Below are 19,191 nucleotides of genomic sequence, written 5' to 3' on the forward strand. Positions count from 1 at the left end.
TCATTTTCTATATCCAGTGTCTTCCCAAAACTTATGTACTGATTGATAACTCTGTGGGTTGTACATCCAGATTGCATCTGGATTAAATGGAAACCAACCTTACTAATCATTAAGTATTCTTGATTCACTTGGTTTTACTAGTTTGGAGAGTTAGACCAAGCTCAATTCTGTGGTTAGGAATCTCATTTAATTAGTACAATATCATTTTAAAAAGAATGGCTACTTCATGTTACTCTCTCTTCTTTCTATCTAAACTCATAATCAAATCAACTCTGTCTTTCTTCCTAGAAAGTGTCAGTCTGCTGCCTTATGTTTCTATTTGCCATCTCTGTAACTTTGCAAATGAAAATATATCTCTCTGACCACCAGTCCTCTATGTAGATTGTCTCTAACTGTCTCTGCTTTTTTATTGGTATGATCATGGTGCTTGGCATATATATTTACACATATATGTATAAAATACTTTTTTATCCATATGTGTGTATGTACACACACACACACACACACACACACACACACACACACGTATGTATGCTTTTTTTATCCATTCATTCAGATAGGAGCTTTTTGAGAATCTTAACCTTTCTTGGGACTTCTTCCACTGGGATTCCGCACTGGGTCTCTTTCTTGACAGGGGCCAAAACCTTTGACCAACATACACGTTCCTCTTTTATGCTCCATTTGATGTCAGTCAGGAACACTGAACAAAGTCATCTCTGTTTTTAAATCCTTAAGGAGTCTTACATGATGTCAACATCTATATTGGAGATATCTTTCTGGAGGAGAGCCTTGAAGGCATCGTTAGAGGATCTGATGGTGGAAGGGGGCCTCAGCAGCCTCCCAGTCCAGCCTTGACATGAGAGAAGGCCCTTCCACAGCATCGCTAACACGTGATCATCCAGCCTCTATTTAAAGATGTCTTAGGTCAACCATTCTGCTTTTGGGTAGCTCAAATCATTATGAAATTTTCCCATCAACTCCAAATTGACTTCTTCATAACTTCTCCCTCTTGCTAGTCTTTCTTCTTTCTGGGGCCAAACAGAACCAGTCTGCACATGACATCACCATGACATACTGTCCCATGTTTTTGAGATGGCCATAATCCCCCTCCCCTCTCTCACCACCTTTCTCTTCTCCTGGGCAAACATGAATTCCTCTACCTTCACCATTCTGGTCACCCTTCTCTAGGCACTCTAGCATTTTAGTGCTCTTCTTAAACTGTGGTGCTCAGAACTGAGCCCAGTTCTCCAGATGAGGCCTGATGAGAGAATACAGTGGTACAGATTATTGTTCATTTCTTTCAGTTGTATCTGACTCTCCTTGAACCCTTTTGAGGTTTTCTTGGCAAAGATACTGGAGTGGTTTGCCATTTCCTTCTTCAGCTCATTTGACAGATGAGGAAACTAAGGCAGAAAGGGTGAAGTGACTTGCCCAGGGTCGTACAGCTAGGAAGTGTCTGAGGCCAGATTTGAACTCATGAAGATGAGTCTTCCTGATTCCAAGTTAAGCGTTCTATCCACTCTGCCACCTAGCTGCCCTGGAACATTACAGGAAGCTCTGATTCTTTTCGTAGCTTTTGCTTTGTTTTTAAGTTTTTATTAGCATGTTTAATTTTTACATTAAAAACATTTGTAGATTATCTGTACTTTGTAACAAAGTAAAACAATAAAACCAAACTACTGTGGAGACATCATTTGAAAGTATGTGCTACCTTCCTGTCCTCATTTTTATAAAGTGTTTTTTTTAATTAATAGAAATCAATTTCTCTCCCTCCCACTCTCCTCCTCACTGAAAAAAAAAGAGAAAAGAAAAACAAATTCCTTGCAACCAATATGAATCTATATATAAAAATGTGTGTCTCATTTTGCACCCTAAATCTGTCAGTTTTATGTCAGAAAGTGGACAGTATGTTGCTCTCTATCTTCTAGAATCATGAATGGTCCTTATATTCATCACAGTTCTTACAGCTTTCAAAGTTGTTATTATAGTGTTGTTATTGTAGAAATTGGCTGCTCATTTCCTTCTTTATCAGTTTATGAAAGTCTTTAAAGTGGTTTGTTTTTATAATATTGATCTTATAGCATAAATTATTTTCTTGGTTCTGCTTACTTCATTCTTCATCAGTTCATAAATGTCTTTCCATGTCTATATCACAATTTATTCAGGCATTCTTTAATTGACAGTTGCTTTTAGTTTCCTTTTTTTTGGCCATGACAAAAAGAGCTGCTATAAATATTTTTGCACATAAAGGATATTTTCTTATGATCCCATCTCACACCTATCAGATTGATAAAGATGACAAAAAGAAAAATTATACCTGTTGGAGAGGCTGTGAGAAAACAGGCACATAGATGCACTGTTGCTAGCTGTGAATCAGTACAACCATTCTGGTAAGAAATTTGGAATTATACACAAAGAATTACTAAAAAGTTCATGCCCTTTGACCTAGCCAGACCACTTCTAGGATTGTAAACAAATGAGAGCCATTAGCTATCACATCACACTGTCTGCTCCCGTTGGACTTAAATTGCATTAAGACCCCCAGATCTTTTTTAGAACAACTGTTGTCTAACCCTGTGTCTTGTACTGTTGGTTTTTTGAGTTGACATTTGTCTCTGTTGAATTTGATTTAACTAGAGTCAGCCTAATGCTAATAACCTATTTGGATCCCTTTGCTTTGCCAAATCAAATGCTTTTTACAGTAAAAAAAACAGCACCATATAATTTTGTAACATACATATTTTAGGTAGTTGTGCTCTTGTAAAGATGTGATTTATTATTACTAGCATTTGCAAAAACCTTCCCATTATCTTCACATGTATTTATCAGGATAACCTCTATAGATAGTTGAGATTATTCTCATAAAATTTCTTAGATATAGGAAAGTAGGCTTATGGGTCCACAGTTATTAATGTTTTATTAGTCACCTTTTTGATAACAATAATGGCCAAGATTTTTTCAGCTGTAATTACTTTTTTTTTCTATAACTAACCCAGTAGCACCATATGAAAAAATACTCTAAATCACTGTGGATTACAGAATTGTAAATTAAAACAACTCTGAGGTACTACCTCATACCTCTCAAGTTGGCTAATATAATAGAAAATGAAAATGACAGATACTGGAGGGGATGTGTGAAAATTGGGACACTAATACACTGTTGGTGGAGTTGTGAGCTGATCCAACCATTCAGGAGAGCAATTTGGAACTGTGTCCAAAGGGCTATAAAACTGTGAGTCAACAATATCACTACTAGGTCTCTATCCCAAAGAGACAAAAAAAAAAAGAGAAAGAAAAAAAAAGGAAAAAGGACCTATTTGTACAAAAATATTTATAACATCTATTTTTGTGGTGGCAAAGAATTGGAAAGTAAGAGGATGCCCATCTATTGGAGAATGGCTAAACAAATTGTGGTATGTGAATGTAATGAAATATTATTGTGTTATAAGAAATGAGGAGCAGGATCCTTTCAGAAAAACCTTGAAAGACTTGCATAAATTGATGCAAAGTGAAATGAATAGAACCAGGAGAACACTGTGCATGCTACCAGCAATATTGTACAGCATTCAACTGTGAGTGATTTAGCTGTTTTGAGCAATACAATGATTTAAGACAATTTCTAAGGAGTTATGATGAAAAATGCTATCCGTCTCCAGAAAAAGAACTGATGGAGTCTGAATACATATGAGAGCATACTTTTAAAAATTTTTTATTTTTTCTGTCTGCTTTCTTTCATAGCATAACTAATATTGAAATATGTTTTGCATGACTGTACGTGTATAACCTATATCAGATTGCTTGCCTTCTCAATAAGGAGGGAGAGAATTTGGAACTCAAAACTTATGTTAAAATTATTTTCACATGTAATTGAAAAAAAATGAAATGTTAACAGTGAAACAGAAAAAGAATACGACCTCCTTGAGGGCAGAAACAGTCTTCCTTTTGTCTCTGTATCCCCAGCACTTAACACAGAGTGTGGCACATAGTAGGTGCTTAATAAATGCATATTGATTTATTGGAAATAAACATATATTGAGCCATTAGTTACTCATCTTTGGTGTTAGTAACAGTTCCAGATCTACATAAGTGAATTTATTATCTCTCCATCTTGTCTACAAAGGTAGTAGGAAAGATTTTTGCAAGGTCTTGGCTGACATCTCAGTAAACTGTAACTATTGTATTCCTCTAAGCTACCAGTCTAGTGAACCTGCCAAAAAAAAAGAGAAAAGGGGGTAGTTTGGCATGCTCTGTTCTTAATTAAGCGATGTTGGCTCATTTGTTACTACATCCCATCTCCAGAAAGTCCAGGATATTTCGTGCTCAAACAGCAGCATGGTGTAGACAGCTGTCCTCAGTGTCAGGAAGACCTGGGCTTGGGTCCCACCAGTGTCATGACCTCTCCCTGCCCCCCAGGCAACTTGGTAAGACTATGAATCTCTGATCTTCAGAGGGTTATTTCCTCACTGGGAGTTCTGTGTACCAATGATATCATAGATCTGTTCCAAAAAGAAGATCCCTTCCATTCATTAATACTGTTTTGTGAAGTTAGTCATGTGGGAAATGCCATAAGAATGTGCACTGTGAAAGGGGCAGCAGATGGAATTGCTGAACCCTTGCCAGTGATATTGGAAGGGCTGCAGAGAGTGACTAGAGGTATCACTGGGCTGATTTTCAGAAAAAGGGGAGAGAATGGGGCCTACAAAACTGGAAGCCAGTGAGTTTGACTTTTGTTTGTAGGAAAAAAAATCTCAAATGGGTCACTAAAGAGATGATGGGTGAACATGAAGCCAAATGGTGAGTACCAAGAGCCTTCATGGCGTCACTGGAAATAGGTAATGCTTAGACTTTCTCTTTTGACAAGGTGACTAAATTGTATCAGCAGAATGCTGCTGCTATAGTTTGATTAGATTTTACCAAATCATTTGATAAAAGTATCTCTTACTATTTTTGTGGAACAGGTGGAGAGATACGGGCTAGACAATGAAATGGATTTGGAGCTGGTCAAATGGCTAGACTGAAAGAGGAGATGTTAATGGCGCAGTGTCAGATTGGTAGGATAACTTCTGTGTTGGGTGCTAGGAATTGGTGCTTGGCCCTGTGTTTCTTGTTAGTGAGCTATATCAAGTCATAGAGGGCATGTTCATCAAATTCCAGGTGATGCAATGGATGAGAGAAACAGAGAGAGAGAGAGAGAAAGAGGAAAAGAGGGAGAGAGGGAGAGAGAGGAAGAGAGGGATAGAGAGAGAGAAGAGAGACAGAGAGACAGACAGAGAGAGATAAGAAAGAGAAACGGAGAGAGAGAGGATCCAAAAAGTCCTTGAGAGACTAGAACTCTGCTAAATGTAATAGGATGAAATTGAATATAATAAATGCAAAATCTTACACTTGGATTCAAACACTCAGTTTCTCACATGCAACATGAGGGAAGGCATAGCTAGCTAACGATTTGTCTGAAAACTCGAGTTTCAATGGACTGCAAGCTCCGCACGAGTCAATGATGGGAGGCAGCTGCCGAAATAGCCGACAAATCTTGGGCTGGCTGTGGTAGCCAGCCTGCTGGTGGTGATCATGTCATTGTACTCTTTGTTAGACCCCATCTGGAGCCACACATTTTAGGGGAATGGTGATGTGATGGGAAGAGTCCAGAGGTAGGGAAACCAGAATTGTGAAGAGCCATGAGTCTTTATCAGATGTATCAGTTAATGGACCTGGGGATGTTGATAGCCTAGAGAATCTTACGAAGGACATTTTAACTCTTTTTAAGGATCTCATGATCTTTAAGTAATCTTTATTATTTTGCTTTAGGCCCTAGTTGAAGGGAATTTCATCTGACCTACATCTACCTCATCAAATTTTCAAGTAATGTAATTATTTTGAGAGGTATTTAATCTTTCTGAACTGCATTCCCTATCTGCACAGTGAAAATACTAAGCCTTCCTTTTCTATACCACACAGACCTAAGGTGAGTAACTTTGGTGCTAAGTGCTTATGTGACCTTGGGCAAGTCACTTACCCACTCCTTGAGTGTCGGTTTCCTCACTTGTAAAGTGAGTGATTGGACTAGATATTTGTTAAGGATGCTGCAGGCTCTAGATGTCTGATCCTGTGATATTATGGAAAGTTATTTACTTCAGGAAAAAAAGAGGCTGAGATTCTGCAGGTTTGTGGGAAGCATTGTTCACACAAAGTAGTAGAATGTAGAAATAGAAAAAATATATCCATGGGCAGGCTGCTTTCATTTTTGGAGATACCACCAGGGACAGATAAGTACAAAAGTGTTTTGCTATGAAAATGTCTAAGTAGAAGACGGTGGAGTACAGGTTAGGACCCAGTTGAACTCTCCCAATGTTCTCCTCCAAACAACTTTAAAAATATACCTCAAATCAAATTTTGGAGTGGCAGAGCCAGCTAAAGGTCAGAGGTAGACATTTTTCTGGCCTGAGGCAATTTAGGAGGTCCACAGGAGAGGTCTGTGACACTGGGGTGGGCGCAGGCTCATCATGGCAGGAGCACCATCGGTGGGCCTTGGAAGTGGCCACAGAGATAAGCAACAGAGCAGCTTTCAGAGCTCTCAGCCCACAGATGGAAAGGGGCAGTCAGACAACTGGTCAGAAAGAGATTACAGGGGACCCTTTGCTGTCACTGGGTGCAACTGCCACTGATCAACAGTTCTATTGCTTATTAGCACTTCTGGGTTCCAGTTCCAGGTCAGATCTGTCACAAGGAAGCAGGGGTCTTGGAAACAGGTACAGGGCCAAGAGGAGCACAAGCACTTGTGGCTGCAGGAAAGCAGGGGATGACAAGGGGGTGGTCAGTTTGGGAGAAGCCGTGGTCAGAAGTAAGTCAGACTTTTGAGGGGGGACAGAATAAAAGAGAGAGAGAAGGATAAACAGAGGAAAATGGGGTGAAGGGAAATGCACAGTTAGCGATCCTGTCTGTGAATGTGAATGGGATGAGCTAACCCACAGAACGGAAGCACACAGCAGAATGGATTGGAAACAAGAATCCAACAATGTATTGTGTATATGAGACACAGTTGGGCAGAAAGACATGCACAGAGTTGAAATGGAGGGTGGGAGCGGAGTTTGTTGTGCTTCAGCCGAAATGAAGAAGGCCGGGGTAGCGGTCGCTATCTCAGACAAAGCAAACGCAACATTAGACCTAATTAAAAGAGATACTCAGAGGAACTATATTTAGCTGAAAGGTACCTTAGACAGTGAAGTTATATCAAAAAATTTTACAGCAAGTTTCTCTGATAAAGGTCTCATTGCTCACATATATAGGGAACATGAGTCACATGTGTAAAAAATAAGAGCCATTTCCCAGTTGATTAATGATCAAAATCAAAGGATATGAGCAGGCAGTTTTCTAAAGAAGAAATTAAAGCTATCCAGAGCCACATGAAAAAATGCTTTAAATCACTATTGATTGGAAAAAGGCAAATTAAAACAACTCTGTGGTACCACCTCTCACCTATCAGAAATGCCAGAAGCTGGAAGGGATAAGGGAAAATGGGCACATTAATGAATTGTTGGTGAGTTAGCGAAGTGGTACAACCATTCTGGAGAACAATCTGGCTAATGCTAAAGCCCCAGAGAGCTGTAAAACTGTGCATACCCTTTGACTCAGCAATACCACTGCTAGGTCAGTATCCCAAAGAAGAGTCCAAAGAAAAAGGAAAAGGATCTATTTGTATAAAAATATTTATAGCAGCTCTGTGGTGGCAAAGAATTGGAAATTGAGGGGATGCCCGTCAGTTGGGGAATGGCTGAACAAGTTGTGGCATATGATTGTGATGGAGTACTGTTGTGCTATAAGAAATGACAAGGGGGGTGATTTCAGAAAAGAAAAGCCATGGCAAGACCTCTATGAACTGATGCAAAGTGAAGTGAGAAGAAGCGGGGGATCACTGTGCATAGTAGCAGCAATGTTGTAATGATGATCAACTGTGAAAGGCTGGGCTACTCAGATCAGTACAATAATCTAAGACATTTCCAAAGGACTCGTGATGACAAAATGCTATCCACCTCCAGAGAGGGAACTGATGAACTCTGAGTGCAAATTGAAGTATAATTTTCTTACTTTTTTGTGATACGGAAATATGTTTTACATAATTTCACATGTATAATTGGTATCATATTGTTTGCTTTCTTAGTGGATGGGGGAGGTGTGGGAGGGAGAGAGGGAACTCAAAATTTAAAAAGAAAAGAATGCTAAAAATAATAAATTAGAAAAATACATTTTAAGAAAGAAAGAAAATGTTTAACTGTGGTGTAGGGATTTATAAATCACAAATGAGAAAGTAACATCTGCTCCATGATCCAGTTTAGATGGCTGCTTCTCTTGTTTCTATCTTAAATTAGAATGATGAATAATTACATTTATAATGGAAATGGATTCATATGTTAATCCGTGAAACACTGGTGTAGGAGACTTATCACAGCATAATGTAGCCTATTTTGTCAGAATTTTTTCTTGCATCTTAATTAGTTTAATTTATTAGAACACCTGTGAAGTATGAAAACTTAGCCAACTTTTGCATTAAAATTAAATTCTTTTCATGCAAAGTCCTGAAGCTTTTAATGTCTCTTGAGCCAGTATATAGCACACCAGTTTCTCCCTATGTTGAGCGTGCACTTTGTCTGCTGATATGGGCATTTTCTGAAATGCATGAATATAATTTGTTACTACAGCTTGTAATTTTGGCTACTGTATCTCATGGTCTAATTGGTACTTTTTTCACCTGTGAAAACTGCAAATCACAATAACATACACTAGCTAAATGGATACTTCAACCTATTTAGAATGTTACAACATTATAAAATTTTTAAATCATATTTTGGGAAGAGAGTCAGCCCGTAATGAAACTGAATCCTAGGCAAACCAGAGGCTAGTGTCCTAAAAGGTTCTATTAATAGTCTGACTTCTCAGGACATCTTCTTCCTAATGAGCAACTCATGCCAACTAACATTTTATTTTTATGAACTAAGTAGATGGACCAGATTTCCTGAAAGTCTATCTCACCTTGTCTACATAATAACTGGGTCTCGTAGTTAAAAGGAAACATGTATGGAAATGGAGATGGACACTTCTCTGGGGAGGGTGTTAGCATCTGAATCCTATTTCTCCCATAGACGACTGAAACATTTCTTTTCAAGTAAAATCACTTGCATAAAAATGTCACTGTCCACATTGCATTATATTCCCACGAGTCCTTGCCTGATAGGTGTCCTCCTAAGGCTTAATGGCTTCTCCCACAGCTTCCTCAAACTGATTTCTGATTTCTAGTTCTCTGACCCTGGTGGTCCAGGAGTGAAGCAGGATTTGGTATTGTGCCTCTGATAGACTCCTTCTGACTCCTCTCTCCCAGTCCCTGCCCACCATATGGCCATAATAGGAGGGCCTATCGCTTAGAAAAGACTGATGAGTAGGAATTCTGAGCCCTCCCTCCCAGAGAGATGAGGACCTTGGGCTCTTAAAACTTCCATTCCTTTAGGTAGTCAGTTTATTTCAATTTGATTTAACAAACACATCATGCACAAACCATATATAAGGTACTTTATTAGTATTGGCAGAAATGCAAAGAAAGACAAAAAACACCTGTCTTCAAGGCACTTCCAGTCCACTCTGGGAAAGGAGAAAGACATGCATTTAGAATAAATTATTCCAGAGCTAGGGCAAGAACTTTCTGGTAGAGGTACGGGTAACGTATTAGGATTATTTCCTGGTGTGAGTGAGGATCAAAGCAAGTCACACAGAAGAGGTGGAAACACACAGAAGAGCCCCAAGCCCTTTGGGCTTTGAACGGATTTCAGAGGCAGAGGCCCATTCTGAGCATGGGGGATAGTATGAACAGAGGCAAGTGTGTGGTGCAGAGCTGGACGGTCTCTCACTCAATCAATCTGACTTGGGGGCAGCTTGGTGGTGCAGGGTACAATATTAGGCTTGGAGTCAGGAAAACCTGAGTTCAAATCCTGCCCCAAGCCATTACTAGCTGTGTAACTCTGGACAAGTCACTTAACTTTTCTGTGCCTCAGTTACCTCCTCTGTAAAATGGGGGCAAAAACTGCATCTACTTCCCCGAGTGGTTATAAGAATCAAATAAGATAACATTTGTAAAATGTGTTCTGAACGTTAAAGCGCTATATAAATGTTAGCTATTATTATTGTTTATTAAATACCTACTCCATTACCAGGCCCGGTGCAAGGCCCTAGGGGTACAAATACAATGGATGAAACAATCTCTGCCCTCTGAGAGCTACATTTGTAGTCAAGACAACAATATGATATAAAATAAATACAAAGAGAGTAATCAAAAAGCAGTTACATGCAAGGTGATTTTAGAGGGAGGTTCCTAGCAACTGGAGGTATCCAAAAATGCTCCATGTAGAAGGTGGTGCTTGAGCTGGGTCATGAATGAAGAGAAGGATTCTGCGAGGCAGAGGTAAGGAGTGAGGGTGTGCCTGGCTTGGGACACGGCCAACGCAGAGGCACAGCAGTAGAAGAGATGGAAGGTCAGGTGTTAGGAAGAGTTCAGAGGCCAGTTTTGCTGGACTGGGGAGTCATGAACAGTGAGGCTGGAGAGCTGTGTTGGTGGCAGGTGGTAAAGGGCTTTCAAAGCTAAACAGAGGAAGTTATCTTTGATCTTAGAGGCCATAGGGAGCAACTGCTGTTGATTGAGTAGGGGAGCGACATAGTCAGATGTGCACCTAAGGGAAATCACTAGGGCCATAAGTAGTATGAAAGATAGACCGGAATGGGGAGAGGCTTGAGGCAGGGATATTAATTAGGAGCGCCTTCCAGTAATCTAGTTAAGAGATGATGAGGGCCTGGACTCAGGTGGTAGCTGTATGAATTCACAGACTCCTACAGTCTTGTCATTGGAAGGACCCTCTGAAGTCATCTAGTTGAGTTGTTCTTGAATTCTCTCTACAGCTGTTATTAAGCTAGTCTTTCTTTCTTTCTTTCTTTCTTTTTAACTTATAATCATAGTAAGGACTTAAATATTTAAAAAAAAAGTTTTTGTTATAAGAACTTCATCAACCTTAAAAAATGGTGTTGTGTAAGCCTTGAAGCATATTGATCATAATATGTTTGAAATTAGGCTTCTTTTCTACATGGTCCACCTGTAATGTTGGGACAAAGTGAAGTCATCTCTAAGGATGTTCTAAGAAATTTGGGGGGCCTCTACTCCTGTTTATTTTATCCAGGTGTATAGATTTAGGGTTTGAAAGAGATACAAAGGAACATCCAGAAAAGCCTCATTAGTTAGTATTAGAATATTTCCCCATTGAGAGGTATGCTTGTCACTTCATCTCTTAGAGGAATCTAACACATTCCCCGACTCTTTTGTTTGGTCTATTGAAACCTCCAGTCCATGACAGTGTTATACAATATGGAATCACTGCTTCTAAAGCCAAAGCTATTCATTGTTTCTGTAGATTTCCCCACTATGTCATTTACTGGCAGTTAGCTCACTTGAATCTACTAATAATAGATTCCTTTAAGTCTGCCATTTTGATGTAACTTCCAGGAATTTCAATTTGGGACTTGAAAATTTAATTTTGGATTTATGTGATATTTTAACTGCATTTTACCAGGAAATATAAAAAGAACAACTTTAAGCCAAAAGTGTTTGGTTCCTGAGAAGTAACTGTTTTCTTTTCCTTTTTTTCTTTTGAATTTTAAGGTAACTTGATCAGACAGGTCCAAACCTTTCAATCCTTCTGCTTTTTAAAATTTCATTAAAAATTGTCAGTCACTCGTTTATTGCTTGGTACTTGGAATTGATTTGGGGGAGAGATTTATTATTAGACCTGTTACCAAACATTTGGACAATGTTCGGTCAGTAGAAGACTGGTTAGATTTCATTGCTGGTCCTTACTGAATGTGAATATGTTTTCAGACTTAGAATCATGGGCTTCATAGATTATAGATTTAGAAGTGGGAGGGGTCATAGGAGCCATAGAGTCCAACACCCTTATTTTATAGATGACGTAACTGAGACTCTGTAGCTAGTGTTTGAGGCAAAATTCGGACTTGGGTCTTACTGCAAGTTCTATTTCATTCATTGCTTGACTATAGGAGAAATGCTAGGAGTAACAATAATAAAAATAATGATGATGTTTAACATTTGTGTAACACTTTTAAGTTTGCATAGTTCTTTAAATATATTATCTATTTGATCCGCACCACATCCTTGTGAGGTAGGTACCATTTTACAGATGAAAAAACTGAGGCTGACTCATTATATGATTTATGCCCTGAGTCACACAGCTAAATGTCTGAGGCAAAATTTGTACTTAGGTCTTCCTGACTGCAAGTTCAGCACTCTCGATACAGTTGTGTGCAATGCACAGAAATCCCAAAGATAGACTTAAAATGTACATTTGTTTTAGATTGTGAGGTCAGGTCTGCGTTAAGCTCACTCAGATAGTGCCTAATACAGTATCACGCACTGGGAGATTCTTAACAGGTATTATTTGGTCATTAAAATGATAAGAATCTTCCCAAACAGCCTATGATGAAGTTGAAATTCTGTGAAATGTTTTTTGCTGTGTACTGCCTTGCAGATCTGTGTTGTTTTGGAAGCTTATTCACTCTGTTAGGTTATTTGAATTTCAATGAACTGATTACTTCAAGCAAACCAAATAATGCATGACTAATTAGAAAGTAACATCCACAAAATGCAAGTCATTTAATGTCTGCTCATCATTAGAAGTGAGGTTGTTAAATTGAAATATTTCTCAGGCCTATCTTTCCTCCCTTTGGGTTCAGGTAGAACTTTAAAATAAATAGAAATGAGAGGTCAGCTTGGATTTCCTGTGACCCTCTAGTGATTTGTATGAAGGCATTTTCCCTATTGGAGGCAGTTAGATGACTCAGTGGATTGAGTGTTGGGCCTGGAGTTAGAAAGACCTAAGTTGAAATCTGGCCTAGACACTTACTTACTAGCTGTGTGACACTGAGCACGTCTCTTAGCTTTTGTTTGCCTTAATCAACTGGAGAAAGAAACGGCAAACCACTCCAGTATCTTTTCCAACAAAGCCTCATGGACAGTATTGGTGTGCTATGTTTCATGGGGTCATGAAGAGATGGGCAAGACTGAAGCACTCAACAGTGACAACGACAACCACAGAACTTCTCTATTTGTTCCATTGAGCGTGAGCACAGGTGAGGCCTCAGAAACACGTTGCCAGACTTAGGTCTGTGGAATAACCTGAGGTCAGCTCTTCTCATCCGTTATCAAAGAGCGCAAGAAGTCTCAGACCAGCTTGTGGCAAGAGTTCTGCTTTCCTAGGGACATGAAGGTCAAGCTCAATGAATCAACAAGCTTTTGTTCTGTGCCAGGCTCGGTTCTAAGCCCTGGAAGACCCACAAAGTGTGCACACAGTCTGGCTGAACAAGCAGGATGAAGTAGAGGTCCGAATGCAACAAAGCAAATTTTAACCGAGTCTTATTGAGATGAAATGTATTATCAGATTATGGCTCTGGAGGTGTAAGCCTATTCAAAAGAGATAATGCTGGTAAAAGGGAGATAGGAGAAGGGTAATATTGTTCACTAAAAAGCATTTATGTGAGGAAATTCCAGAGTCGGAGGGGATAGCGTGATGTCACATATTTGGGGACATAAACAGCAGCAGTGTTATCACAGGACTAGATTATGGACCATCTGGGCAGGATAAAATCGATGAGGAGTTTGTGAAACAGATCATCAGCCTGGCACAGAGGTGTGATATGCTAGTGAAAATGAGTTTGTGTTGTCTGGATGATGGCTAGAATTCCCTCTCTGTCAAAAGCGCAGCGGCCAATAATTTCTAGATTTGTGTTCATGATAATTTCTTCCGTCCAAGGGTGGAGGAACAAAATAGGAAATTCTATTTTGGAAACAAGCTGTGAAGCTAGAAATAATGGTAATCTTGTGAATTAGAAAATGGAAGTGATGTGGTGAATTGGAGAAAGGCAAATGTCCCAGTTAAAAAAAAAAAAGGAAGAAATTGGGATGTATAAAGCATAGCCATTGAGCTTGACTTTGATTACTGGCAAAATTCTAGGACATGTTATTGGAGGGATGGTTTGTTTAAATCTAGAAAGAAAAGTAGTCCCACAAAGAGCCAACATGGTCATTCCAGCATATCTTTGTATACTTTTTTTTTGCAGGGCTATTATACTGACAAATCAGAGGAATTATATAATTTTAGTGCCTAACATTTGTATGTTTAAAAAGCACTTCACACATACTGTTAATTTTATCCTCACAGCAAATCTGTGAGAGTGGCGTTATTATTATCTGCATTTCATTTGATGAGTTCATTGGGTCTCAGAGAGGTTAAGACATTTGCCCAGGGTCACAAGCTAGTAAGTATCAGAGATAGGATTTGAACCCAGGTCCTTCAGGCTCCAAATCCAATGGTCTTTCTACTATGTCATGCTCTCACATTGTTTTCTTAGATTAGGTATTTGATAAAATGTCTCATTCTATTCTTATATAAAAATTGTGAGATGTGAGTTAGTGGTCAGTAAATATTTATTAAGTACTAACTATATACCTGGCATGGTGCTAAGTGCTGCTTGATAGTACATTTAGATGAATTTGGAGTTGGTTAAAGGCCTGAGACCAAAGAATGGTCATTAATGGCTCAGTGTCAGCTAGGATGGATGTTTCCATCGGAGGGCCCCAGGGATCTGTGTTTGACTCTGTGCTGTTTAATATTTGTTTTCAGTGACTTAGTTTTAGGTATAGATACCACAAACATCACACTTTCACATGACACAAAGTTGGGATACCTGGCCTACCTGACAAAGTCAGGATTCCATATGGTCGTGAGGGGCTCGAACATTGGACTCTGAATCAAACTAAAATCTGATAGAGATAAATGTGAAGGCTTACTTGTGGGTTTTAAAAATCAACTTTGCAAGTCCCAGATGGGGAGAGGCATGGTTAGGTGGCAGTTTGTCTGATAAAGGTCCTGGGATTTTAGCAGACTGAAAGCTCAATGTATAAAGCTCAGTAATATAAATGGCTTCCAAAAACACTGCTATGATCTTAGTCTGCTTAAGAGAGGCTTGGCTTCCAGGAAGATGGAGGCCTTAAAGCAGAAGCGTAGGTGACCACTTGTTAGTTATAATGATAGAGGAGTCTTTTTTAGGAATGTGTTGGGCTAGATGGGACAACTAGGTGGTGTAGTAGGTAGAGTGCTCAGCCTGAGGTTAGGAAGACTCATCTTCCTGAGTTTAAATCTGGCCTCACACACTTACCAGCTGTGTGACCCTGGGCAAGTCGCTTAACCTTGTTTGCCTCAGTTTCCCCATCTGTAAAATGATCTGGAGAAGGAAATGACAAACCACTCCAGTGTCTTTCCCAAGAAAGCCCCAAATGGGGGTCACAGAGTGTCAGATATGACTGAAACAATTGGACACCAACAAAAATTGACCATTGAGATCACTTCCAATGACGATACTGTGATCTGGTACTAGAAGACTTGTTTTCCCTATACCAGTGACATGGACTTTGGTCTAAAAGGAATCACACAGACTCACAAAATAGGGAGATTTATCAAATAATATATAGCTGTGTTTGTTTGCTTTTGTATATTGTATACCTGATCTGTTCCACTGATGTCTCTCTCTCTCTCTCTCTCTCTCTCTCTCTTTTAACCAATACTAGATTGTTTTGATGGTGACTGCTTAGCAATATAGTTTGAGATCTGATTCTGATAGACCTAGACTCCTTTCCTTACAACTTTTTAAAGTTTATTGTCCTAGAGATTCTTGATCTTTTTTTCCCTCTATATGATTTTTTCATTTTTTCCTAGATCTGTAAAATATTCTTTTGGGAGTTTGGTTGATAGAGTACTGAATAAGTTAATTAATTTAAATAGTATCATCATTTTTGTTATATTGGTTCAGTCTACCAAGTTTTTCACTTGGTACCTTTTTTTTTTTAAACATTGATCTGTTTTACAAATGAAATTCTTCTCTAATAGTTCTCCATCTTACAAATTTAAAATTGTATAATGTATAAAGATGTATAAAATTGGTGGATGGGAGCACTTTGAGAAATTGAATTGAGAAACTAAAACAGTTAATGGCTGAGTTCAGATAATCTGGTGCCAAACTAATGTTTTTTTCCTTGACCAGATTTTATTTAAATGTATAATAGGATAAAATAGTTAGAATTAGCGTCTAGAGATATATAGATATATGTACTTGTCTTGAGGTCTCAGCCAGACTAACAGCAGAAGGTGTAGATCAAGAATATTTTCAACATGAAGTTGAGCTCTGAAACACTAAATCACATTCTGTCTTTTGTTACCTTGTGAATGTATGTCTTCTTTTTTTTTTTTTTAAATAGACTGTGGACACTAAGTCATATAAGATTTTAGTGTAAACTGCTGTTCTATAATTCATTGATGGGGCAATTAAAAGCTTATTTTCTTTTAAAAGTAATTTCCTTGTTTTCTAATGCAAAAATGAAATGCTCACTGCCACCATATCTAAATGTCAACTTGATTTTGACTGTGCCTCCTGGAAATGCGTGCCTTGGTGGTATTTTTGGAGAGATGCTCTCGTTGTTTTTGCCATGAGAGGTAATCTTTTTCACTTGCTTGTATGTAGACTGGTGATGTACATTGAAAGAGACAGCAGAAAGGCCACGCCAGGAAAGGAGCAGCAGAGCGGCAATGAGTACCTGTCCAAATGCCTGGATCTTCTCATCTATCACATTGTGCAGGAGCTGCCGGGAATTCTGGGTAAGTGGAGCCAAGCAGCTGGGACTTAGGGTCTCTTCCTCAATTTCTGCTTTTTCTTACTTTGCCCTTACTGGGGAATATGTAACTTGTAGAAAAGGTGGACTTACTCCTTATACTGTCTTCATTCCCTGGGTGTAGTGACAGAAAAATCTGTCTTGCCTTGGACTTGATGATAAGCTAGCCAAAAATAGTTTTGACCTCCAAATCTTATCAGTTGTAATTTTTCCACAAATTATTTTTACTGAACTAGATCAAAGTATTGACTGAATTTTATCCCAATGCTTAGGCCTGGAACATAGTTACTGCTTAATAAAGGCTTTGTTGACAGACCGAAGGGAAGAGATTCCCAGATGCTCATGGTAGTCATTAAAAAATGACAATTTTGGAAAATATTTAAAGGGAGAAGGTTGATTTTGAGCCTAAGAATAGAACCTGTACAATTCTTTTTTTTTTTTAATGATATTTTTGAATGACCTTTCTTCCTAACTAATTCTGGAAGGCATTTTTTGTATTCTTGAAATGTTCTACCAGCACAGCATGATGCAATAGAAAGAGCACTGGGCCATGAGTCAGAAGACCAGGAGATGAAAATAGGTCTGACCTTTGGCCTCTCTGAACCTGCTTTCTCATCTGTAAAATGGGGATAATGATTCTTACACTATCATTCTTAGTGTGTTTTTGTGAGAAAAGGAGCTAAGCAACTTTAACATGCCATATTACTGTGAAATATTATTATATTTAAGAATAAGGCAAAGATTGGATAAAAATAGTAAATACACATATTTTTTAAAAAGAGTATGGCAAAGAAACTTGTAATTATCAAGTCTACTTCAATTTAACAAAAATTTAATAAGTGCTTATCATAAAGTCTGACAATTGGAAGCCTGTTATTTTAATTATTAAAAACCACTTAATTTAAAAAATAAGATGCAATTAATTCATCAAAATTGTGCTTTGTCATCATTCTGTGCTAGTTATTAAAATTACATTAACAATTTTACAGATGTGCTTATTTTTCACAGTATTCTACTCCCATGCTTTTCCAGCAGATGTAGCTATAAACCAGAAATACTAAACATTTGAAATTAGTTTTAGTAATCTCTATTAAAATATTCTTAGACTGGCAAACTCAGGCTATTGAGTCATGTTGATGAAAATGTCTTCCTGCACTTCTTTCCTTCTTCCCTCACCTCCTAGGACATTTGGAGATTTCTTACCTTCTTATTGAGAAAATTCATATTGATGATAACGATCAGAATGTTGATAGAGTCTTTATTTTGCTGCATAACTTTTCCTTGCATACAAATTAAAAGACAGAATTTTGCTCATTGAATGCTAATTTTAATTTCTATAGAAAGCAGTGGTACCTAAGGATTAACTCCTTATTACATACCTAACCTGACCTCAGTGTCTGATAAGGGACTCATTTCCCATGTAAAGAATTATTTCAGGACTCAGTGAGATATTTTCTATGTAAAGAATTATTTCAGAACTCAGGGTTTTATTCCTGTTGAGAAGTTGCCTAGTATGCCACCATCATAAAATGATTCTTCCATGTTATGACTCTTTGTCATCATCATGAGTCACATCCCACGTATTCCTCTCTCCACCCCTGGCTATTTTCATAAGTATGTTCTATTCTTTTGTCTCCCCCCACACCAGTCTCCCAATAATACTAAATTACTGGTCCATTAGAGCTGCATGTGGGTAGTACCTTGAGTTTGTGGTGTTCCGTGTCATGATTTGCAGGTGACGTTCTCAGCGCATTGGCTAATGTTTCCGGACGCAAACACCCATCAACGGTGCAGGTTAAGCAGCTGAAGATCTGTCTTCCAATGATGGCTGTAGTGCTTCACCTTGTGACCTCACAGGTAGGATTCACTCTTATGAACAAAAAAAGTAGAATCCACATTTGACTCACTCATCTTTCAGTTGACTATGTGCATTGCTTATATGCTAGAATTAGAAAAGTCAACGCAAACAAAATTATTAATTTTTATATATTACTTGAAGTAAAATTTTCCATATGCTTAAATGTTCAGTCTACCCATCCTCTCATCCTACAGGTATTCCGCCCTCAAGTTGTAACTGAGGAGTTTCTTTTCAGTTGTGGGACTTTGCTCGTAAGTAACGCTTTTGATTTTTTGAGTTCGTATGTGGCACCTCTGTCGTCTCTGGGATTGTGTGTCAATGGGGTAATTTAAAAATCCAAGCGGTATCCAATTTTCTCCAGGGAAGTGACCTTTTTTTTTTTTTTAATCCCTTGGCTGTAATAAAATTTGACATTTGGAAGAAAATGAATTCCTTTCCAATAATGTATTTGTTCAGTAGACAGCTACAAATAGGGTGAGCTTCTCCACAGAAACGTGGTTACAGATTGTGATATTAAATATCATGAAGAATCCTAACATGACAAAATGACTGAAAACAGAATTTAGAG

At 38.4% G+C, this 19,191-nt stretch overlaps 1 protein-coding gene across 4 annotated transcripts in view; it reads left to right on the forward strand.

Annotated features, from left to right (window-relative positions):
- ULK4 (unc-51 like kinase 4) overlaps positions 1–19,191 on the forward strand; it is a 636,813-nt gene that overhangs the window by 179,059 nt on the left and 438,563 nt on the right. For all 4 annotated transcript variants that reach the window (XM_027872479.1, XM_027872481.1, XM_027872482.1 and 1 more), the window contains 3 exons: positions 16,618–16,751; positions 18,501–18,622; positions 18,818–18,874. In XM_027872479.1, coding sequence (XP_027728280.1) covers positions 16,618–16,751; positions 18,501–18,622; positions 18,818–18,874 — 313 coding nt within the window. The remainder of the gene's footprint in view (positions 1–16,617; positions 16,752–18,500; positions 18,623–18,817; positions 18,875–19,191) is intronic.

Source organism: Vombatus ursinus, unplaced genomic scaffold (genome assembly GCF_900497805.2).
Source record: "Vombatus ursinus unplaced genomic scaffold, bare-nosed wombat genome assembly UNPS02014799.1, whole genome shotgun sequence".
Taxonomy (NCBI): Eukaryota; Metazoa; Chordata; class Mammalia; order Diprotodontia; family Vombatidae; genus Vombatus; species Vombatus ursinus.